The following is a 26,203-nucleotide window of genomic DNA, read 5'->3' as shown; positions in this document are numbered from 1 at the left end:
TAACTGAAGAAAAGAAAGGGGGGTGTGGAGGAGGGTGAGGCTCTGTTATAATGAAATCAACACAAACTACATTATAGAAGTCTAATAAAACTAAACTCTTCATATGCCCACTGAAACTCTAGGTTTATAAATTTTCCCAACCTCAGACTGTTTCTCTGAAAGTGCAATGAATTACACAGTCCAAATTATCTTTATAAGTAATCACATCAGTTACTCAGTACTTAGACTTTAGGTTCCCCACTGCACAAGTCAGAAAGTGGATACTTTCAGTAATCTGGATCTGCACTTCCAACTCCTTTTCTTCATTTTTGCATATGCTATCTGACTAGCAAGATCACCAACATGATCAAAAAGTAAAGTGTAACAGGAACTGAACAAGAATCTGTGCTCAGCATCAATATTTTTCATTCCAGCACTGAGTAGCTGCATAAATCACAGACTGATTTAACTTTGCCACAGACACCATTCATCTCAATAGGACTGGCAAACACATCTGTATAGTAACCGGGCAAAAATATACCATGAACTAACTGATCATAAAGAATCTATACCACAGAAATGCCTTCTAAGAAGCATTCCATTAACATTTACACTATAGTATAAACCTATGCACAAACCTAAGAACAGTAGCTTATCTAGTAAGATATCTTGATCATGCCTATTCAAACTAAACATTTTAGGGCTTAGGATTCAGCATTAATTATGAAGGTCTTGGGTATAAGCAGCACCAAAACTCAGGAAAACCTCTCCAACATTCTTTCTAATCAAATGTGAAATACTAAAGCATGAAATACATTTTCTAAAAATTATAACCATGTATCTAAATGGATGCCATTTTAGAGACATAATCTAGACATTTCAGAACTTTCAATATTCAGCATCAAGTAACTTACCACAGCCACATAGGGGGAAAATATGTAACAGAGAAAAGTTTCACACGGAGTAAGGAGGGTTTGGAATAGCGCTTTCTTAGAAATCTTTCATCTATCCCTTCAATCCCTGCCAAGACAGCCTCCAATAATAAACAAATTAATGCTGCATTTGTTGTTCTTCAACTCAACTCTAGCATACCCCCCAAAATAGAAAAGTTTGCATTAGACTTTTTAAATATAGATGGTATATGCTCTTTGGTTGTTTGATTTTAAGAATGACATAAAATTAAGGGGTATTTTAAGCACCATCTGCTCTCTTGCAACAATGGGCAATAATTTCCTGATTGTTATACTTTATGTGCATGTTTTAAATCAGAGTCTCCTTTATGATTATTGCAGTTGGTATTTTCTTATTTTATGTAGCTCTTTTTGCCTACGTGTATATTTAGAAACCAGGCTGGGTTTATCCCCACTTAGCATCATTCCTATTTCAACTTCCCATTATCACAGAACTGTTGACAAAAGCTATTTAGTTACTTTTTCCTGTCATGTATTCCAAATTCACTGGGAGAATCCCTTATGAGGCCAAAGAAATACAATTCTAAAGAAACATTAAAATTTATATGACCAATCTAATCCTTCAAATCTGAGAACTCAGTTAAGAATGCTGTTATTCGATAAAACAATGATGGCATTAACTATCTTCCAGTATGAACTGTGGTGAAATACATTGAGATGGCCAGTGCAGGCAGGGCTCATCAACAAAGACAGGACTGGAAACGTGCAAGTGCACCAGGTCCACATAGCCATCTGCTCTGCATGGAGGGAATGAAATTGAGCAAAGAACAAAGACTTTCATTTTTGAAGTCCTGATTTGTTAACAAGATCTGTGCAATGAACTCTCATGCACTACTGTAGTTCTATGATGCCCCTCAGAAAAAAAATCCACCACAAACCACCTGTCATACTCTACGGGGACAAGCCAGAAGATTTTCCTAATAAATGTCTATACTCTAAAAATGTTTTACTGGTATAAATGAAAGATACATTAAAAGGAAAAATGTTAAAAGAAAAGACATTAGAAACCAATGTTTACAATATTAATCAACTTTGTGTAGATTTTTTAAAAGATATAGACTTATATTGATATTCTTGAAGGGATATACAAGTTATTCACAAGCTTTACTTTTAGGGAAGGGACTGGAAGGGGTGTCATTAAATATTTTTCTGTACTCTAATTGTTTTTTAATATATGGACACATTGGGGATCCCTGGGTGGCTCAGCAGTTTGGTGCCTGCCTTTGGCCCAGGGCGCAATCCTGGAGTCCTGGGATCGAGTCCCACGTCAGGCTCCCTGCATGGAGCCTGCTTCTCCCTCCTCCTGTGTCTCTGCCTCTCTCTCTCTCTCTATGTCTATCATAAATAAATGAATAAATAAATGTTTTTAAAAAATATATGGGCACATTAATTTTTTCTTTTATCTTTATACATTTTAACAATGAGTATTTGGGTAATAATATTAAGGGCCATAGTTATTTCCTTTCAAATGATTTTCTGTAAAATTAAAAGGATTCTAATATATGGACACACCATAATTTACTCAATGAGTCCCAGTTATTACTGGACATTTTAGTTATAATTCAATTTTTGCTGATACGATTGTACAACAATCATTTTTGTCAGTGAAATTTTTCCTGCATTTCTGATTATTTCCTAGGAGTGTCAGAATAGGTCAAGGGCATGAGATGTCAAGGGCTATTGATACATACTACCTACATGCTTTTTAGGATGCTTATACCAATTACACTGCCACTTAACAGAAGTGCAGAGTGCCCACTCTAGCAACTACATTCTCATGAGCAATGGGAATTTTCCTTTTATCTTTACTAATATAAAAAAAAAGAAATCCTTCACTATTACTTTGAATAATACTGAGGTTTAAACAATTTTTTAATTTTATTTACCTGCAAAGAAACAGGTTTTCATGCTATTTTAATAATCATCAGAACAATTCGATTTATAAAAATTAATACTTACATTAATACTGACCCAGAATATACATTCCCAAAAACTGGAAATACTCTACCATGAATCACTGGAATTATTACTAGGCCTTATAAAAACATCTGTTAGGAAAATTTAGAAAGTTGCTGGAAACTACCTACTTTTGTATTGTAACTCAAATAAAAACCTGGAGTATATGAAAGCCATGTGTGGACTAGAGTCAATCTTAACAGAAATCTCTAATATCCATGATGGTTTTCTTTCCAGGGATTTACAACACATGATTTTTCAGATTCAACATAGGGCCCCAGAGCTATAGTATGCTTTTGAAGACATAAGCAACAGCCCCTCCAAATATCTCCCCTTAGCAGTCTGTCCCACAGAAGCCCAAGTGCTGCTGCTGGGTGATGTCACTCCTTTTCATATTGCCCTCGTGTTGGCAGAAAGTAAGAGTTGAATGAATGTGAGAAATCAGTAGAAATATATAAAGCAATCCATCTGCCCAGACTGCTGTTACCATTCATCCTGCAAATACTATCCCCACAGCCACAGTTTCTCAGCACCTCAGGCCTGAACTCTGCCAACCTTCTCCAAATTAGTATCAGGGAGTTCCCTGCCTTAGAAATGACCCATGATGGATTGCTTTTTTTAAATGCTGAAAGAGGCATGTTGCTAAATGACTGCACCAGCTATGGCTGCCATCCTCACCACAGGTTGATGAGACAAGGGTGAAAGCCCTCCCTACAGATAGGAAAACAGAGGCTCACAGAGGCAGGTTACACAGTAGCCCAACACAGAACCAGAATTCTAACACATGTCTGTGTCACTGAGTTGGATTTTGTTTACCTGCACTTGAATTTGCCATCAAGAATGGATAAAGAAGATGTGGTTTATGTATACAATGGAATATTACTCAGCCATTAGAAATGACAAATACCCACCATTTGCTTCAACGTGGATGGAACTGGAGGGTATTATGCTGAGTGAAATGAGTCAATCAGAGAAGGACAAACATTATATGGTTTCATTCATTTGGGGAATATAAATAATAGTGAAAGGGAATAGAAGGGAAGGGAGAAGAAATGGGTAGGAAATATCAGAAAGGGAGACAGAACATGAAGATTCCTAACTCTGGGAAACGAACTAGGAGTGGTGGAAGGGGAGGAGGGTGGGGGGTGGGGGTGAATGGGTGACGGGCACTGAGGGGGGCACTTGAGGGGATGAGTACTGGGTGTTATTCTGTATGTTGGCAAATTGAACACCCATAAAAAATAAATTTATTATTTAAAAAAAGAATTTGCCATCAAAACTCTTATTAGAGAAGGAATTATAACAGAGATGGAGCAATGAGCACTTGTATCTCTGACGAAGTTATGATAAATAACTGAGACAAAGCCGGCTTTCTCTAGACTTAGATTTTAACCAGAACTGTTTCAGCTCTCTGATCTTTAAGATCAGCAGTCCCCTTATGACTGCAGGCTGCACGTGTCAATGCTGTCTCATGGCCATCTAGAGAGATGAGCCTCTAAACACTCTCAGAGGCAAGCTAGCGTTTTCCTCCATCCCCATCAACCCAACCAACACCCTCCTTCCTTTAAGGCCAGCAATTGGCCAACTGAACTGACCCATCCTCACTGGAAAAAGAAACAGATTTCCCTTAGACCAGTCAGACCCGGAATTCTGGAAGAAAGATGCACATATATCTACTCAGTTCTCATCACTTTTCAAGGCTCTTTATAAATTCAATTGCATTTACTTCTCATAACAACTATAAAGAGGCTATAATCTCCATTTTACATATGAGAAAAGGGAAATTTGAACAGGTGAGTTAAGTACTCACTCCAATCACAAAGCTAGTAAAAGGAAAAGTCAGAATTTCAATCAGTCCGACTAAACCTTGAACTTGCATCCCCTCACCACTACACAGCTATGCTTCCCTTCTACAGGAGGAAAATGAAGTTCCGCATAATTACATACACAGCCTGAGATTCAAGACAAAGTATATTACTCTCCAGAGGGTCTACCAGGTCCACACCCTGCATCATTCCCTTTAGTGTGATTCAGACAGCACTCTTACCCAATCACAGAACCTAAATAACTGTTTGAGTTCTATTTCTAATTAAGTATATTGAAAGGAGATGCAAGTTATAATTAATTTTATAAAATTAACTTTGATATTACATGTAGAACTTAACACATGCTGAATTCTTCTTCCTTAAAGTGTTTTTCTAGCCTTTTCCTAAGAGCTTATAAAATAATAGCAATAATAATAAATATATGTACATTGCAATCTTCATCCCCTACCCCTCAAAATACTAGTATGTCTGATTATCCAACAGATGATTCTCCAATATTAAGATTTCATTTCTTCATATTTTTTAAGTAGGCTCCATGCCTACTGTGGAGCCCTCATTTCTTCATATTTTTAAATGACCATATAAATCTAAGTTGAAATTTCCCTCAACCATTTATTCATTGCTTATACTCAAGTAGAATAAAAATAAAAATATTAAACAGAAACCAAAAGAGACACATAAAACCATCATAAATATTACACCCAAGAAGCAACAAGGCATACAAGTATTGATATTGTCCTCACTTAAAGGCAGCATATGAAAAAATGCAAATTGATCAATACAAATAGAAGTCAAAAAATAATGCCTGGAAGAATCAGCTGTAAGCACTCAATTTGGTAGATAGTGCCACAAAGAATTCATTAGTGCTTTAAGCTGTCATGTTGGAAATCATCCCTCCATAGAATCCAGAGTGTTCAGAAGACACTCTTGTTTTGCCTTCCTTGTTTTAAAAAGAAGCAAAAAACTATTACCGGCCACAACTTACAGGGGATAAAATTATAGTAAATTAAAAATAACAGGCATAATTAAACAAAGAAGAGAACCTGCCTTCGGCGCTAAACCACTGATCCTGGAGTCCCGGGATCAAGTGCCGCATCAGGCTCCCTGCCTGGAGCCTGCTTCTCCCCCTGCCTGTGTCTCTGCCTCTCTCTGTGTGTGTCTCTCATGAATAAACAAATAAAATCTTAAAAAAAAAAAAAAAAAAAAAAAAGGAGAGAACTAAGTACTGAGCTTCTATATTACATGATCCTATTTCAGGGTCTGCCTAACTGGGGCCACCTTTCCTCTATGAATTGGTTAACACTGATTCTTCTCATTACAAAGGTGCAGCACTATTAGAACAGTAATAAAGAGTAATCATGGGTTCCATCACCCATTCTTTATTTCCTTTGATATTTGAATATCAAAACCTTGTTCAGCTATATACCTTCATTACTTTCAGCTTTCTGCCTGAGTATGGTCCCTACTGCTGACAGAAAGTGCTCCCAGGGTTAGAGCCTTTGTGGGGAATTTCCAGGGTATAGTTATGACAAGCAGTTCTAAAGAGGTGTGTTCTATTACCTTGCTCAGAGCAGAGGAAAGATAGATTATGTATTTACAGATGAGAGTCTAATTATAGCCACTGACCCTCAGTGAAATCCCATTAAAACTTTCTTTTGATTCAAAGAGGTCCTATCAAATGATCAAGCAAGCAAGACTCCAATATCAAAGCTTCAAATGAAACATCTACACATGTTACTCTTATTGTATCAGCAGAGAAGAGTATCTCAAAGGAAAGGGAACAATGACTTTGGCTGGTATGCCTTATTTAAGAAGTCCTAATTCATGGGGGCACCTGAATGGCTCAGTTGGTTAAGCATCCGACTTTGGCTGAGGTTACAAATTTAGGGTCCTGGGATTGAGCCATGTGTCCTTACCCAGGAGCCATGTGTCCTCGCTCAGCAGAGTCTGCTTATTCTTCTCCCTTTCTCTCTGTACCTCCCCCAACTCCTACTCACAGGCACACTTTCTCTCGAAAAAGAAAAGAAAGAAAAGAAAAGAAAAGAAAGAAAAAAGAAAAGAAAAGAAAAGAGAAAAGAGAAGAAAAGAAGAAAAAAAAGAAAAAAGAAAAGAAAAGAAAAGAAAAGAAAAGAAAAGAAAAGAAAAGAAAAGAAAAGAAAAGAAAAGAAAAGAAAAGAAAGGCAGGAAACAACAAATGTTGGAGAGGATGCGGAGAAAAGGGAACCCTCTTACACTGTTGGTGGGACTGTGAACTGGTGCAGCCACTCTGGAAAACTGTGTGGAGGTTCCTCAAACAGTTAAAAATAGACCTGCCCTACGACCCAGCAATTGCACTGTTGGGGATTTACCCCAAAGATACAAATGCAATGAAACGCCGGGACACCTGTACCCCGATGTTTCTAGCAGCAATGGCCACGATAGCCAAACTGTGGAAGGAGCCTCGGTGTCCAACGAAAGATGAATGGATAAAGAAGATGTGGTTTATGTATACAATGGAATATTACTCAGCTATTAGAAATGACAAATACCCACCATTTGCTTCAACGTGGATGGAACTGGAGGGTATTATGCTGAGTGAAGTAAGTCAGTCGGAGAAGGACAAACATTATATGTTCTCATTCATTTGGGGAATATAAATAATAGTGAAAGGGAAAATAAGGGAAGGGAGAAGAAATGTGTGGGAAATATCAGAAAGGGAGACAGAACGTAAAGACTGCTAACTCTGGGAAACGAACTAGGGGTGGTAGAAGGGGAGGAGGGCGGGGGGTGGGAGTGAATGGGTGACGGGCACTGGGTGTTATTCTGTATGTTAGTAAATTGAACACCAATAAAAAAAAAAATACATATCACAAAAAAAAAAAAAGAAAAGAAAAGAAAAGAAAAGAAAAGAAAAGAAAAGAAAAGAAAAGAAAAGAAAAAAGAAAAGGAAATTCCTAATTCATATTTAGCTCTTCCATCAGGAAAGAAAAATCAGTATGTAGCTGGGCCAAGGGCTCAGACCCCAGTGGAAGAATTCTTCCCAAGTACTCCTTTAACTAGCTTTTTCTTTAAGTTACCACATTTTATCAAGAGACTACAAAGATCCTTTGGAGATAGCCATTATGTAAGAGCAAACAGTCAGCAACCAGATCATAAAGTTATCAAGTGAATCAAACCACCAGCAAGAGGGTCAGTCACTGGCAAACAGCAGTGCCTATATTCAAATCCAACCCCACAAGCTACAAATGGTGTTCCTTTTACCCCTCCTCATTTATTCATTGGTCATACTATAGTACTGATATTGGCTGCCTCCCACCTCATGTGTGATCATATGTCTAACCACAGCTTTTAAATAAAGTTAGGAACAGAACCACTACTTTAAGATGATAGTCTCAACAAGGTAGAGTGATTATCAGTGGCAGAGGGAGGACTGACTAAATTCAAATGGTCCATGGTTTTTTTTTTTTTCTTGCATTATGCCCAAGCTTTGCAAACCATTTCCTTTTCTGTCATGATATCTTAGGCTTTACCATTTGAATTGATGTGATAAGTGAAGGAGTGAAAATGGATTTCAGATACAAACTGGAAAGCAATAAGTTTTCAAGAGGAAAATTTTTAAATGTAATAAATTTATACATTACATTTGTAATCATTTTGAACTGTGTAACAGAGCAGTCAATGAATGTTAGCTAGAATGTGAAAAAGACAACAATATCTACATAAGAAGAAAACAAAATATAGACAAGATTCCTATGTTTGAATCCTGGTTCTGACGTTCTTAACTAAATGGCCTTGGGCAAGAAGTCACTTAATCACTCAACAAATTATTTCTTGTGCACCTATTAGGTGCTGAGTAGAGAACACAAAATGATACTAACAATATTTTGGGTACTAATAATTTTTTTACTCCCTACCCTTACAGAGCTCTTATTCTACTGCAAGGGAGACAAACAAATTAGGATATTATACACAGTATGCCAGAGAGTAGTAAGAAGAAAATAAAGCTTAAAAGAGATACAAGGATTATGGAAGGAGGGAGTAGGATAAAATTGTTTCCATATTATTTTAAATAGAGTATTTACCTCTCTGATAATTTATATTCAGCTTTGATAACCCAAATACACTACTGTATAATCATATTATTATTAGAGATAAAGAGTTTATTTTATACTATTTTTACATAATGGGGAAAAAAGTGGGAAAAACTAAGAGGGGATTAAAAAAAGAATTTCCAAAATAGTTATAAATCCAGTACACTAGAAAAAAGCTCGTAAGTTAATCTTAGAAATAGCTATATACAGTAGTCTTTTACCTTTAACACTCATCCTCCTCTGAGATCTTTTCCAACATACTTTCTTCTTTCCTCTAAAAATGCTGAAGGGCACACTCAAATGAAATCCGTGAAACAACCAATTCTAGATATGCCCAAAATACCTATTAATTCTTATAGAAAAAGGACTATTAATAATATACTTGTAAATTATTACACATCTCCAATTTACAAATGGATTCTACATTGACGGTTTAGAACCTAAAATATCTTTCAGCAGATAAAAAAAAAATATTATATGATGTTGAAGGACCTCAATCCAAACAACAAAGGTCTATGTAATTCACTAAAGACCTGAGATTTTCAACCCAAAGCATCTACCAGATTCTGCTAGGGGGATTTTTAAAATTCAAATACTTAAATCTACTCACCAGAGATATCATTATCCTACTGGTCTGGGTGGGGCCAAAGCCCCACAGGGTTAAGAACAGCTCCTATAGACTCTTAGCTCCAAGAGACAGAGATCACATTTGTATTATTTACTTCTTTAACCATAGCACAGGGCCCACCCAGCACAAACAGGACTTAACCATGCCAGGAACTTGTCATTTACTTAATTTCCCAGCCTTCCTTACAGTTATGGCTGGCCACGGAATATAAAAGGAAGTTTTCAGGTGGACTTCAAGGAAATATTTTCCTCCCAAAGAGAGGAAGGTGGGTGAGCCACCTTCTCATACTGTCTTCTTCCTTCCTGTCCTTGGAGAGAACATGCCTGGAGTAAGCACTAGAGAACACCCTCCCACAAAAATCAGTAAGACAGGGAAGCCTGAGTGGCTCATCGGTTGAGCGTCTGCCTTCAGCTCAGGGCGTGATCCTGGAGACCCAGGACTGAGTGCCACATCAGGCTCCCTGAATGGAGCCTGCTTCTCCCTCTGCCTGTGTCTCTGCCTCTCTCTCTTTCTGTGTCTCTCATGAATAAATAAATAAAATCTTTAAAAATAAAACAAAGATCACTAAGACAGAAGAACAGGAAGAGCAGGGGACTTCAGGACACTGCTGAGCAGTTACATCAACCCTGGGATCCCTCAAGCAAGGTAACAACACTCTACTAGATGAACCACTATTTGTTTTGTCAGTGGTAGTTGTGGATGTGGGTGGAGGGATGCAGGAAACCCTGCATGGGAAAGAATGAAAGCTGTTGGGAACCAGGCTATCTAACTGCTATAAACTCTGGCGGTACCCAAAGCCCAGCTGATTCTCCCATCATCCCTTTCCTCCTGCAAGGGGCTGGCTAGCTTACTTCCCTCAAACATCCCCAGGTATGCTTCCCACACCTCTCTTTCTGGTTCACCACTAGCTAGAATACACATCCCCAACTTTCCCTCTCTTTTCCAAATACCTATCTGGGACAGAGTCTTCTGTCGATTTTTTTTTACTATGTATTTACTACTATAAACATTGAATAAATATGAAAAAGGTAAAAGATGGTTAAAAAAAAAAATCCCAAAGTTTCAAAAGTCCTGCAATAGAATCTGGTTCCTTGGTAATCGTAGGAAAAGGTAGATGTGCCCTCAATTTTGTTCTAACTCCCCAGTTAGGGTACAAGTTCCCCCTCACAACTTACAACTCAAGAATCTTGAAAGTGATCCCACAAATCATGTAGCAGACTGGCACCTATTTAATCCAATGTATCCAGGGAGAGGAGTCCAGAAAAGAATAGCACACTACGGGTCAACCTTCTGCCTCTGATCCCAGCCTCATCATCCTCATTTTATGCATCATTCCTCTTCTCCTTCCCCCTCATCTGAGAAAAGAGGTGGTAGAGGGCAGAAGGCATCAGATTATCTCTTAACTGGCACCATCACAGAAATGCCATGAAGTAATATGGATAACGTGCCCTGGACAAGGCCTCGCATATCATGAACTATCTCAGCAATCATTACTACCAAAGTATATGAAAGTAAAATAACTTAAATTAATTTTTTCTTATTAGAGTATGTAAGTTATTCAAAGAAGCCAGTTTACTTTTTCTTAAGGCACTGACTTAAAGCCTCAAAAACAGATATTACCTTGATTTCAGTTTAGCAACTAATTATCAGTGTCATAAACCATATAACTCAAACCCTAAAATCCATCAAATTTAACTTAGCAATAAATAAAATTGGGCTCCCCAGCTCTGAGGACTTGAGCCCCCGATATCTGTCCTGCAGACACAATATATACTGATCAACTGGCTTTCTACTACATGACTTGAAGTCTCAGATTTTCTGAATCCCACAATTTAATACTTTATTAGAATAAAATGGGGATATAATATGAATATTTTCTTTCTTAATACCTCTCCAGGTATATAACTACTAAATCCCCAGTGAGAGTACAAGCTCCAAAGGACATGACTTCATATGCTTCTGTTTCTCTACGTGGTATTTTGTACTCTATGTTGTACCACCAGTACCCAAGAAATAGAAACAAAGTAGAGGTAAAAAGAGAAAATGAGACTATAAAATATCTCATTTAATATATCTCATATAAATATCTCATATAAATATAAAAGTTCATATCACATATGCCACATCAGACACTCAAAACCAGAATGCAGGACTATTAGTCGACATTTCCTTTCTTTCACATGCTCTAAGAATAGAGAAATTCTGTGATCTAAAAGCATATTAAAATATAACATAGGGACTCATCATTAAAATGATTCCTGATTCTTTTTTTAAAAACTGGCCAAGATTAAAGATTTTTTTGAAAGGGTGCTACCTGATTTAAGAATAACAAAGTCTAATTCTAGAAAAGAATTAAAACATAAAATGGAATGAAGCTATATCACAGCTTTTGTATGCGAGACAATTTAATAATTGAAATCCATTCTACATTAAAAGGAAATCAATTTCAAAATTCTAATTTCTAAACTTGTTCAAACATTTAAGGATTCGGATGTCAGAATGCTTTAAAATTATATTCTGAAATAACTCTCCTGAAGTTCATGAGAGAACATTCCCAGCTCTGCAGTACAATATTTCAACTTTCTGGCATATCATATTAATAGATTATAACTTAAAATAAAATTAATGCAAAATAGAGGTATCATTTTAGAGCCACTAGGTACTACCCTTTCTTCCAGGAAGATAACATTATTTATAGTGCCATCAATAAGTCTTTCACACTGCACACATGGTCATAAATACACTACTTCTGATGGTGTAGGCTAGATATGACTGTCCCCAAGACAATGATTCTTTTAACTCAAGAAAATCAGTACAGTAAATAACTTTTCTTCCCTTCGAGACAATCACAGTGCTTGAGGCTGCTGCTACACAAAAACAAAATATCTTCACAAATGTCTCCAAACAGTCAAGCTGAAAATCTAAGCCAAAGTTTCATTTAACAGCCTGTCAATTTTTTGATGTGAAGCTAATGAATGCAGTGGCAAACAAATCCATCAAACCCAACATCAAAACAACTGCACTTCATCCTACCAAACGGAAAAATGAAATACAACCTGCAGGCCAGCTCTTTGATCCAACCTAGCCAGGAAGCAGACCTGTGAGTGCCACCACAGCTGCTGCACAGAAGTAATCATGGACTCCATTTCACAACAGAAGGAGAGAATGCTCCAGAAATGGAAAACATTCATCTCAAATATGCACCAGTATCTTATTTCAATTGCTAAAGTGTTACCTAGTTTTAAATCTCTATCAGAAAAAAACAGAGCATTTCATTCTACATTACTCTGATGCTCAAAGCTATAAAGATGCCTAAAATAAATAACTAGATAGTATGTTCCACTCATACTACAGTTTTGAAAATGGAGATTTATTAAAAGCCCTTCTGCTCTTTATAAAAGCTCCTTGAGGACAAAGAAAACACATCTTTCTTCTTTGTACAAACATGTAACACAATTCCTACTGCAAAGGAGGAATTCACTAAGCACTCTCTTCAGCTGAACTCTGCCTAACCCAATCGGCAAATGGGCATGTAGCTACCTAGAACATTCCTCTCAATTTTTCTTCAGTGAAAATCTTATCTCTGATTAATGAAATGGGAAATTACATAACCCCCTTCTTAGGTAGGTGAGTTCTCTTAAAGGCAAGGCCCTTGTATTCTGGAGTATCATACAGGATTTTTCTGAATAAAAATCACCAATATCGGGGCACCAGGGTGGCTCAGTGGTTGAGCATCTGCCTTTGGCTCAGGGCGTGAACTGAGGTCATGTGGCGGAGTCCCACATTAGGTTCCCCACAGGGAGCCTGCTTCTCCCTCTGCCTCTGTCTCTCTGTGTCTCTCATGAATGAATAAATAAAATCTTAAAAAAAAATCACCAATATCTCCAATATTATCAATGAACCTGGGGTTATCTTTTCAAAATCTAATGTTTTGGTGTTTTTTTTTTTTAATTCAAAAATAGGCTTTCATAAAGCTCTTTTCTCAGTCATTGAATTAGAAATATTGGTCTGTAATAAGTAAAATATAACAAGTAGAGACCGCTACATTGTGTACCACATTAATTCTGTTCCATAAAGTGGCATTGTATTGGGAGCTTTTACATACTCCTATCAACCCCATGGGACAGATAAAGGACATATCATTCCCTCTAGTGCTTCAACTATGAAACAGCATGCCATTATTTTTTAAATTATCTGTCCCCCCTAAAAGCATAAGTCATCATCACTTGTGAATAATTACTATTCCAATAGCTATCACTTAGAATTAACTGAGTAAGGCAAAAAATTAAGGCAAAAATTTGTTAGCTTAAGAATTAATTCAGGTATCCTCAAAGCTAAAAGTCTTTCAAGTGCAGTTCATAATGAATCCATTATACATCTGTCCCCAGCAAAACAGAAAAACTAACTGCCCAATCACAAATTAAGAAATAGCCTTGGAGATCAATAAAAATGTGTCAAATAACAGATAAAAACACCAAAATAGGCACAAAAATGTCATCACAGCACCCTACAAAATAAGAGAACTTATTTACTGAGTAATAGCCAAGAAAATATTAAAATTGAGGGATATAATGTAAGAAAGCATAAGTATGTTTTAGTGAAACATTCAAAACTGTACCCATTACAAATTTAGTTTCCAATTTTTGTACAGAATAACTGAAATTAGTTACATCTACTCAAAGCAGATTCTTAATATATACCCATGTCAGTTATTAACTGGAACTCTCTGTGGTAGACAGAACACTGCCCCTACCTTCCTACTCCCAATAAGAAAGATACCCATGTCCTAATTCCTGCAATCTTTGAATATGTCACCTCACATGACAAAAGGGATTTTGTGGATCGCTTGTTCTGACACGTAGGAGACCACATGGAAGGACCTGAGAGATACCTCTAGGAGCAAAGATCTGGATGACAGGTAGCAAGAAGATGGACTCAGTGCTACAACTGCAAGGAACTGAATTCAGCCAATAACCTGACTGAGCATCTCCAGTAAGAAATGCAGCCCTGCAAACATCTTGATTTTTGCTTGGTAAGACTAATAGCGACTTAAAACCTACAGAACCATAAGATGTAAGTGGTATTGTTTTAAACTACTATTTTTATGGTCATTTGCTTCAGCAGCAATAGAAAACAAATACATTCTCAGAGCAGCACCACATACCAAAAAGAAAGGAAAGCCTGGAGATAACATCAAAAAATAAAAAAATAAAAAACACCTAAAAATATCTCAAACACATGCAATTAAGACAATTTTTAATTAACTAGTAAAAACTGCATTTTGGTCATTGAACAATTTTGTACCTAGCAAAACACAAGAACCAAGACAGTCATATTCCTTAACTAAATTGAATGACATAAATCCACGCAGCATGAGTGGATATCCACATACCTAAGGTTTTTCTCCCTCATAACATATCTATTGGGGTGGAGAGGTATTTCTAATCCATACAGATAGAAACAAACAAAATAAACAAATGACTTTCCTAAGGATATATGACTAGCTAGAAGAAAAGTTAGACTTTAGATCCCTGCCTCCTCCTCCAGCATAGTGTGCTACTTCTTAACAGTCCCATAATCCTCAGCTGTCACTATGACTTCAGAGAGGACCAACCTCTCTTCCTTGGTCCACACCCCAGTCCCACTCTATAACCACAAAGAAATGTGGAAACCCACCCAGGACATTTTAGCTTTGGGGAGAAGTTAGTCTAGCCAATATCATGAATTCGATCTGAAACCATGGTAAAAAAACACCAACTAATTTTTCTGGTAATTGAACAGCTGTGATAGCTGATTTATTATGTCACTGATTAAAGATATGAATCATAAAATAATATATCTGGTTATAACTATGGGTCTATGCCTCTATTTCAATGCAGATACAAGCATTACCTTTCTGTGAAAGGACTCCAAGTAGCTGGCCAAGGCACATACCCTGAGTTTTCTTTTTTTTTTTTTTTAGGTTTATTATAATATGGAAGATGCATAATAGGAAGAAGTAGTTCAGCTCTGTTCCTTTCTAAATTACCCCTCATAAATAGAAATTACTCAGAACAGAAAAAGTCTTCTAATAGCAAGAGCTTTCCTTTTTTCATAAGTTCATACAAATGCTTCCCAGGAGGCCAAAGGGATGGCTATATTTTATTTTAATATATTATATAATTTTCTAAATACACACATAAATTAAACCTAGTGTTCTCTTTCCTGAATATATTTCTATCCAAGTTCACCCAATAGTTCCACATGCAAGTTTTATCAATGTAGAGTGAATAATACTCACTATACCATGCAGTGGCCAAGATACAGCCACATAAATTGTATGTGTCATTTTCCACTAAATCTGTGTCAATTTTACATACTCTGTAAAACCTAGTTTCACTTAGAAGTAGCCCTCTGCCAGCCTGTACTTCTGCCTTCAAAGCCACAGAAAAGAAAGCAACCTAATGGAAGCTACCACCTCTTTAAAGATGTCCTCTATTTAACACTGCAGGGGAGGGCTGATTAAATTTAATATAAGTTGTAGCTTTTGAATGAAAATGTACAGTACGTGAACTAAATTAAATATACTGAGCAGGAGATGCAAAATTTTATACCAAATTTAACATAAAGATGTATTTCTTGTTAAAGTATGTTCTACATTACTTTCAAGAAACTCATTTTTGCACTAAGGGCAGTTTTAATCTTCCTACTTCATCCCTCCATCTCTTACTAGAGTTTTAACATACACTTTCATTGTTGTTTTCTAAGCCATAGACTAAACTCAATATGGAGAGAGCCAAGTCTACCTAACATGGAGCCACAGGGAGCCACTAGAAAATATCACAAAAAAAGAAATGGTGGCTGTAAGAAAGCAAGCAAACATCAGTTGTAGAAAATTACCTCTGTTCCACATTAATCTCAAAACAGAAAACTATAACTACAAATGATAATATAGGTAATGTAAAATAAATATATCTAGTCAAATTATTGAGGTGAGAAGCACACAATATCAATGAGAGAAAAAGTGTTACATGTGATCTTAGATTTTCTACAACAATAACCAGAATACACATTTAATTTATGCTTTATTCTTAAGGCATAACTTACCAATTTAGCAACTTTCCCATAGTCAATCCATCTGACTGTAGCAAAATTTGTAGATTCTGCACAGTTGAAACCATGATTAAAACCAGCATGGTAGCCATATGGAAAAGTGATCATAAATTCTCCAGCCTCCTGAGTGATCTGTAGGGTAGAAAACATATAATATTTTCCAATTATAAGACTTTCCAAATTGCAAATAAATTAAAATATATTTCCTACCAAAAAAATGCCATGCTAGCAGAGCTATCTAATAGAAAAGAAGTAGCCCAGATCTTTACCCAATCCATTAATAGTTCTTCAGGAAACTTTAAAGACTTTTCTAAATAGGGTGTGACCCTTTGGCAATGTTCAATCATTCAATCCATAATCAAAGATGCTATATTTTATTCAAAAGTATCTTTATCTAAGAAAATTTGTTCATGTTAGCAATGTACATATTTAATATTTTAAAAATTCAGATTATTGGAGTTATATAATAGGGCCTATAATAGGACCTATTTTGACTGATGTTTTCAAAGCTAGAGCTATAAAAACCCCAATAATACATGCTCAATAGGCTTTACTATGAATTCCACTGCTAAAGAATTGGTAGTATTCACCAAATTATTCTTTCATAATATTCAGAAAACAATTAAATCTATTCCATTTAATAGTAAAATTTCTATCAAAGAATTATTCAAATAGGTATGTGTGAGTGCATATAATTAAACTAACTGGGGTATATCAGCTAGAATTTAAAAGCAAACATGAAAAATATATTTATCCCATTCCTATTTTTTAGGTTAAAGACATTTAGCTTTTTATAATCACCAAAACACACAAAATACACCTGGAGCTATAAAAAAATAATACAGCAAAATTTTTCTGTGTTTTTAATTTACCTCTTCTACAATAGATTATCAAATTTATTATGTATGGTTCATTTCAGTCCTGAAATGCTGAGAAATGAGTATGTGGCTGGGCATGGGTATATAAATATACAGGAGACATACTGTGTAAAGACAGAGGTACTAAATGCAATTCAGTTGCCATTTTAGGTATGCTAAAATGTTGTGTATGGACGTATTTTCTTTCACAACATGTCTGAAATTTATCTCATCACCCTCTCCCCCAGCCCAGGAGGTGTTCTACTGAACACCTGGCAGCAACTCCACTGCCACCTGGCCCACAAAGAATGGCTCATCAATGTCCAACATCGTTCCAATTCCATCATTCTGAGCCACACTTCCCTGTACTATGTGATAAAACTCACCTGGTCAACTGTTTCTAACCCTACACAGACAGGTGAAGAAACTAGGGCTGCTGCCATGAGGTAAGGAAAATATCTTCACTGCTCTATTGAATCCGATCCACAATCCTTCTCTACTCTGCCTAAAAAATCCTGCTCTTACCATGTTGAAAAAGAGCACCTGTTCCCATTGAAAAGGACTCTAAGTTTTGTTTCCATGTAACTTCTAGAAACAGTCCATCCCAGTTAGCCAAAATATAAGGTTGGTTATACTACTTCTGTGTAACACATTGATAAGAAAGCACAGTAACAGAAAAGAACAAGTCCCTTTTATTATAAGACCAAATAATCACAATTCCATGTCATAAAAGAAGTTGAAAAGGAAAGTACACATAATTAAAAGCAGACATTATCAATTAAACATACTTTTTCATATACACACACACATATATACACACAATTATATGAAAATACATTGAAAGGAGGAGGAAAATAATGTTACTCCAACTGTGAAATGATTGCCTAAAAGAGGGTCAAACTGAAGAGAAAGAATGTGTTCTATAAAGCCCTCTACAGATCATCTTTTTTCATCCTCATAATTAGCCCTATTAAGTACTATTATTATCATCATTTTCCAGCTAAAGAAATGGAAGCTCAGAAAAATTACATAATTTGTCTAAATGACAGAATCAGGAATGAACATGTAAGTTTAATTTGGAAGTCTATGCTACTCTCTCCCATGGTACATTATCATCATCAGACAATAAGCTTCTTGAGGAGCACAGAGTTATCACACATCCTTCATCAACATGGAAGAGGAAGTGGCAATATTTCACATGAAAAACTGCAATTGCCAAAAAATAAAAAATATAAAATAAAATAAAATAAAATAAAATAGAAAGAAAGAAAAAGAAAGGAAAAAAAGAAAGAAAGAAAGAAAGAAAGAAAGAAAGAAAAGAAAGAAAAGAAAGAAAGAAAGAAAGAAAGAAAGAAAGAAAGAAAGAAAGAAAGAAAGAAAGAAAGAAAGAAAGAAAGAAAAAGAAAAGAAAAACTGCAATGGCCAATCAGATGGTAAGGCATTGGCATCTTCAGAAGCCATGAAATGTCTCATCCTCAAGAGACCAAAGGAAAGCCTCGTACATCTGGTGATTTACCAAGCAGTATGGAGAAGCCACAGCCCAGAATGGGATGGAAGGCACCTGCTTCCTTCTCCCCAAAGATTGGAAAGGAGGTACAAGCTCCAAAGGCCTCCAACCTGGGGAAATGAAACAATCCCACCATATGCTATATCACATTATCCCCTCTCCCAAAGACCAGCTTGATCAATATCTATCACCAGCCTTGAAATCATAAAGGATTTCCTGTCCGTGGGAGACTCTAGTCCACTCATTCTCCTCTCCTTTCTAAAATTCCAACTTAAAGTGTCTAATCAAGCTAACACCTAGAAGTAAAAGAAACACTCACTAATGATGTGTCTGAGACTTAAAAGTCCAGTTCCCAGAGGTATCAGCAAGTAAGAGAGCGCCCCACAGTGGCAGTGGTTCATCTAGGGCACACAGCTCCTTACCTCTGTACCTGTGATATGCTACAGTTCACCATCAGCTTCTCTCCATATACAAGCACATCTCCCACAGTACATGTCTCAAAGGCACACTTTTTGTGGTAGCTAAGACTATGTGAGTAAAACAGTGGTAAGAGCATCCCTGTCACACAAGACAAATATGTCTCATCTCATGCATGAATACAGCAAAGACAGTTTGTGAGTGAGCAGGGATTACCCGAAGTTAGAGAATGACTCTTGGTCTTTGCAAAAATTCCACTTTGAACAAAGTTGGGGGTGGGAGATGGGATGTACTTTAAGGGACTGAGATTAAGAAGAGGTAAAAATTTAGTCACAGGTGAAAAACTTCTGAGGTGAAAAACAGCACAAGATTATGGGAAGAAAGTCAAATTAAAAATGAGAAAAAAAGAAAGGAAGAGAGTACAGCTATTTTTCAATGTTTCTACAAGTAGCTAATTACTAAATCCTCCTTTAAGAGAGAGCTTTTATTTATCTGGTCAAAAGCTTTTCTTCATTTTAGCATCTTCACATAAAAGTTCTCATGCTCCATAATAATTCTGACCCAATAACCACCCATGAGCACAAAGAAAGAGGAACTTGTTATGTACTGAATCTTACAGAACTTAATCTTCAGAAATATTCCAAAGCAGCAATATCTGATTATTAAATCATCAGGCAATTTTATCCATAATGAAATCTCAATTGTATTATGTCTAAATGTGTTTAGAAGCAACATTCTGCCATCATAATCATTGACTCTAAAACACCAAACTAATGATAATTGTTCTGAGTTCTTTTTTTTTTTTTTAAAGATTTATTTTATTTGAGAGTATTACATGTGCAGGGAGGGGCGGAAGGACAAGGAGACTCCCCACTGAGCACAGAGCCCACTGAGGGACTCAATCCCAGGACCCTAAAATCATGACATGAGTGAGCCAAAGCCAAACACTTAACCGACTGAGCCACCCAGGCATCCCTGTTCTGAATTCTTTTAAAAAAGAGATCATATACATAAATTACACTGTTCATATAAAAGACTTCAATGTAGATGTGCTACATCTTAGTTTGTTGAGTGTCCTGCATTTTTCTCTTAGGACTGTTACAAGTGAACTATAACCAGCATAAAATTATAGTAAATGTTTCCTGAAATAAAAGTAATTTTATTACTTGTTACATTATAAAACATGAATCTGAATTTTTCTTCCCACATCCTAAAAATCCTACTTGAAGTCAAGGATATATTGGCTTGTGTTAAATTTGTCTTACAATTTGTCTTACATATAAATACTACACACACAAAATGAATGTTAAAGAATAACACTAATATACCTTGTCAAAGGGAATACCATACTTCTTCAATACTGAGGGAGATATTAGTGTCATCTTGTGGCGAAGAAATGCATCACACCCTTGAGAACTGCTTGGGAAAAAACCTAAATGGAAACAATAAATATAAGTAGTAATGTGCCAATTATGATAAAATTTCAGATAGTTTTAAAGCTTATATTCTAATATTCTCACAGAACGACAGTTTTATGCAAATATAGACCAACTCCAACATTAAAAAAAAACCTGGTACTGAAAATTAGAGTCAGAATTCTTAAAAGCTATGGGATACATATTTATATCACTAAAGGCCAACCTTTATTATAAAAAAGAGCTACCAAGAATTGTTTTCGTGATATATAAAATTACTAAGCCTTACGAATTTCAACTAATAAATTTTAATTAAATCTGCCTAATATCTGATAAATGGATAAAATAATAAAGATGGTTAGGAAAGGTAAATAAACTTTTGAATAAAGAAATTCCTCATTTTAAAAAGATTCCTAAAAGTGATCATTCCAGATGTACTTGTCCCAAAGCCTGGCAAAGAGAAAAAAATATAGCAGTTTCCCACCTTTATATGTTTCTTTCTGATCAATTTAATACAGTTAATTGCTACTGTAGATAATGCTGCTATAAACATAGGGGTGCATGTATCCCTTTGAATTAGCATTTTTGTATTCTTTGGGTATATTTCACTCATATATGGAATTTAACAAACAAAACAAGCAAGCAAAAGGGGGTGGGGAGAGACAAACCAAGAACAGACTCTTAACTACAGAAAACAAACTAATGGTTACCAAAGGGGAGATGGGTAAGGGGGATGGGTGAAATAGGTGATGGGGACTAAGGAGTACATTTGTTGTGATGAGCACTGGTGGACGTGCTGGATCACTATACTGTACACCTGAAACTAATATTACACTGTATGTTAACTGAAATTTAAATAAAAACTTTAAAAAAAATAGGTTAACTGCTACCAATTTCCTGAACCAAATTCCTGGCCAGCTCAGGTCAAATGCTTGGAAACCTGTCCCACCAGTCTGTGTAGGAGCAGTGTTTTAAGGAGTCCTTTAAATGAGGAAGCTTAACATGCAGCAACCCTTTCACTCAACAGTACATATCATGGACCAAAACACAGTCGTTTTTCTCCACCACTGACTTCATCCCTGCAGTTTTGTCTGGGCTGGGGGACTCATTAATTCAGCTATGGAGGCTACAGGAAAATGAACATACATGATGCCCTGCTATTCACCTTATTCACTCAGAGACAAACAGTAGGATGCCAAAGCAAGAGAGAAAGCAAGAAAGGAAAGCGACACATGGAAGGGACACCTGGATGGCTCAGTGGTTGAGCATCTGCCTTTGGCTCAGGACATGATCCTGGGGTCTTGGGATTGAATCCCACATCGGGCTCCCTGCATGGAGCCTGCTTCTCCCTCTACCTGTGTCTCTGCCTCTCTGTGTGTGTGTCTCTCATGAATAAATAAACAAAATCTTTTTTTTTTTTTTTTTTTTTTAAAGAGAGAGAGATGTAAAAGAGGAAAATCCTAGAAAGAGAATCCAGGAGGAAAACAGAGCTCACCAGCAAAACAATGGGATACACATAAATAAAGCAGGAAGAAGCAGAGATACTATTTAAAATGAAGAGAAAGCCAATGGAAATGTTACTTATCTAACTCTGTAGCTCACTACCTCCAAATAGCTCAAGCAGGTGACCAATCTGACAAAAGGATTACCAGTACTCATTAACTAACCATGAACCATTTTAACCTCAAAAAAGTGTTTCACAAGAATATTTTTAAAGTTAACAAGATTTTATTGGAGTATGTGATCATCAGAAGAGAACAAATCAACCAGCCAGGAAAGAACCATTAGGGTATAAGAAACCATCCGCAAAAAAAAAAAAAAAAAAAAAAAAAAAAAAAAGGTATGTTCTGCTTAAGCATCTGCATCTGATTTTTCTAAATAGCTGGAAATTTTAAAAGTACATGCTAAAGGAAACAACAGAAATACTATCATTCCAGGGGCGCCTCGGTGGCTCAAACGGTTAAGTGTCTAACTCTCAATTTCAGTCAGGTCGTGATCTTAGGGTTGTGAAAATGGGCTCTGTGCTGGGCATAGAACCTGCTTAAGATTCTCTCTCTCCCTCTTCCTCTGGCCCTCCCATCCCCTCTCATCCTTACAATACCAATGGGAATAAAAGGAATCAGTTTGCCCTAAGTGGTCATTTGATGCAGCCCTCTGTATATGGTTAACATTTATATTATACATTAACAGAAAATAAAACATTATACCAAATAAGTAACCCTATTTTTTTAAATGCAGATTTTAGTGAATGGAGAAAAAATATCACACTAATGTAATAGCCATATCTACACAGTAAGATGTCCTGAGTCTTCCACCATGGAGACTAAAGCACAGTAGGGTGGTCCACAAACACACAATCCATGGAAACATTTTAATATTACAATTCAAGTGGATTTATCAAACTTTTCAAATCTGTAACTCTGTGCATCCTAAATGAATTGAGTTTTAAATTAAAATCCATGAAGAAAGAGGCATCTATTTAATTTTCTTTTGATGTGGATTTGTAATCAGGACCTGAACAATACGGTGACTGGTCATAAGTTAATTTAAATTGGAAAACCACTGAAGGAAGATAATTTGCAATCTATTAAAAACTTCGGTTTAGGGATCCCTGGGTGGCGCAGCGGTTTGGCGCCTGCCTTTGGCCCAGGGCGCGATCCTGGAGACCCGGGATCGAATCCCACGTCGGGCTCCCAGTGCATGGAGCCTGCTTCTCCCTCTGCCTATGTCTCTGCCTCTCTCTCTCTCTCTTTGTGACTATCATAAATAAATAAAAATTAAAAAAAAAAGAAAAACTTTGGTTTAGAATTTATATTTACAATAGGCTATCAGAATTGTATTTTACATTGCTGGAAAACACCTCATAAACAGCACAAATTCTGTTCAAAGCATGTGTCTCAAAATGAATTTTACCTCAAAATATCTGCAGGAATACATGGCTCATATTCACCCTCACTCCACCATCTATGAAAAGTATTTTATTCAACATATAAGCAACCCAATGTATCCAGAATACTATTAGATACAAAATATTTTTTAAAACTCAGAACTATACTGACTGAAGAAATGTTAGTGTCTTTCATAATAAGTAAAAAATCAATTTTGGAGTCACTTGCATAAAAAACAGCAAAAGTAACTCTAATAGAAAAGATAATATTTAAGTAAAAATTCAACTTAAGACAATCAGAGTCACCAACAAAAGAAAAGAAAATAGTATGTGTTAAAATTTCGGCAAGTTACTTCTTTAAAATATACCTTTCAGAATCGTTTTTTCCTACTCTAATATTTGCTCTCTTGATCATGATCATGACCCAAGATGATGACCTGAGCCCAAGGCAGATACTTGACTAAGTCACCCAGGCAGCCTCAATCCCATATTCTGTAGGGATACTTTGGTAGGAGCATTTGAGAGGCAAACTACAAGGTATAAACTATGCTTTGGGACCCTGTATAAATCTTACTCAATCTTCTCTTAACCTGTGCTTAACACACATGCTTACTTGAGCACCAACTTTCCTCACTCCTTTACCATACTTGACAAACACACACCTTTTCATTGGTATTAAATAGCAGAGCTAAGTTTTAGACTAAAGACCTAATTGTCTGAAATATTTAAAGCCACCCTCACCCTGCCCATATGGCCAGCAAAACAAGAGAGAATAATAGTTAAGAATTTGTTGAGCCTTGCTGAGACATGGATTCCAAACACAATTCCAACACTTATGTAGCTCTGACTAGTCATGTGATCTCTCAGCTCCTCAGTTTCCTCATCTGTACAGTTAAGCTGCTAAAATTATCTTCCTTAACGGATTCTCTTTTTCCAGCTTTTTTGAGATATAACTGGCATGTAACATTGTACAAGTTTAAGATATACAGAGTAAGAATTTGATTCATGCACATATTGTGTATGAAATGACTACCATAATAAGTTTATTTAACGTCCATCATCTCACATAGTTAAAATTCTTTGTGTGCATAAGAACTTTTAAAATCTACTCCCTTGGCAACTTTGACATATACAATACAGTATTAATTGTAGCCACCATACTGTACGGTACATCCCCAGAACTTAACTTTCTTATAACGTAAGTTTGTACCTTTTGACTGCCTTTACCCATTTCCTTTCCACCTTTATCCACCAACTCTGGCAACCACCAACTTGTTCTCTGTATCTGTACATTCAGTTTTTTTAGATCCCACATGTGAGATCACACAGTATTTGTCTTTCTCTATCTGACACATTTCACTTAGTATAATGTACTCAAGATTCATTACAGTTGTTATGGCTTCTTATGGCTGAATAATATTCCACTGTCCTCATATATAAAACATTTGTTTTATCCATTCAAATGTCAATGGACACTTCAGCTGTTTCTAAGTCTTGGCTACTGTGAATAATGCTGCAATGAACATGAGAGTGCATATATCTCTTCTAAATAATTATTTAGTTTCCCCTTTGGTATACATTCAGAAGAGGAGTTGTCAGATAATACAGTAGTTATTATTTAATTTTTTGAAAAAACTCCATACTGTGTTTCATAGTAGCTATCCTTACTGGATCATTATGGGGATCCAACAAGATAATGTACAAAAAACTTAGCCACAGTCAAAGGTGGAAGCAACCTAAATGTCCAGCAACTGATAAATGGATGAACAAGATGTGATATAATCCACAAAATGAAATATTATTCAGCCATAAAAAAGAATGAAATACTGATATATATTATAAAATGGAAAACATGAGAAGTAAAAGCCAGAGGCAAAAGGTGGGTCACCTATTGTATGACTCCATGTATACTGAAATATCCTGAATAGGTAAATACCTAGAGATAAAGCACATTAGCAGCTGTCAGGGACTGGGGAGAAGTAGGAGGAAAAAGAGAGGGACTGATGAACAGATACAAGGTGATGAAATTCTCTTGGAACTTGATAGAGGTGATGACTGCACTATAAGAATATACTAAATGCCAGCTTATTTTATGTTATATGAATTTTACCTCTATTAAAAACAAAAAACAAGAAACAAAAAACCTTGCTGGTATACTTGACACAAAGTAAATTTCAGTAAATAGTAACGATTCTTTTTACCCCTGTTATTCATTTCCACCATATTGACCCCAGTCATTATGTCAGTTCAATGGATCTTCCTTTTCCACTATCTCTGTAGCCTGTTAGCTGAGAAGGGGTATCACAATCCCAAGAGACCCAGAAAGCTGACTAGGGTGCTGTCACCAAGCCTTAAAAACTGCTTCATTCCCTTGGGCCTTCTGACCTAAACCTAACAGTTCCGGTCACAAGTAACAAACTTCTCCCCCAAAAAGTAGTTCTAACAGTCAAGCACAACTTAAGTTAAACTCTATAGATTTATTTTCAACCTTGTATTCACCTGTAGATTCTTCCATCTGTTCTCTAACTTGATTGTTTTAAAATTAAATATCAAAATTCAGCCTGGATTCCAAATTATCACTTACAATTGGACTCAATG

At 36.2% G+C, this 26,203-nt stretch overlaps 1 protein-coding gene across 13 annotated transcripts in view; it reads right to left on the bottom strand.

Moving 5' to 3' along the window:
- The window catches only part of KDM4C (lysine demethylase 4C), a 413,529-nt gene that overhangs the window by 295,627 nt on the left and 91,699 nt on the right, over window positions 1–26,203 (bottom strand). For 11 of the 13 annotated variants that reach the window (XR_013387736.1, XM_077911914.1, XM_077911916.1 and 8 more), the window contains 2 exons: window positions 20,632–20,735; window positions 16,517–16,654 (listed from right to left, as the gene is read on the bottom strand). Coding sequence is in view for 11 of the 13 variants with exons in the window: in XM_077911914.1 (XP_077768040.1) it covers window positions 16,517–16,654; window positions 20,632–20,735 (242 nt within the window). In the remaining 2 variants the exon portion in view is untranslated. Of the gene's footprint in view, window positions 1–9,023; window positions 9,127–10,570; window positions 10,786–16,516; window positions 16,655–20,631; window positions 20,736–26,203 lie in introns of those variants that run through there. The other 2 variants (XR_013387737.1, XM_077911915.1) reach the window with 2 other exon arrangements.

The sequence above is a fragment of the Canis aureus genome, chromosome 10 (assembly GCF_053574225.1).
Source record: "Canis aureus isolate CA01 chromosome 10, VMU_Caureus_v.1.0, whole genome shotgun sequence".
NCBI classification, from domain to species: Eukaryota; Metazoa; Chordata; class Mammalia; order Carnivora; family Canidae; genus Canis; species Canis aureus.
The sequence above is the reverse complement of the archived record's forward strand: the minus strand, read 5'-3'. Positions and strand labels throughout refer to the sequence as shown.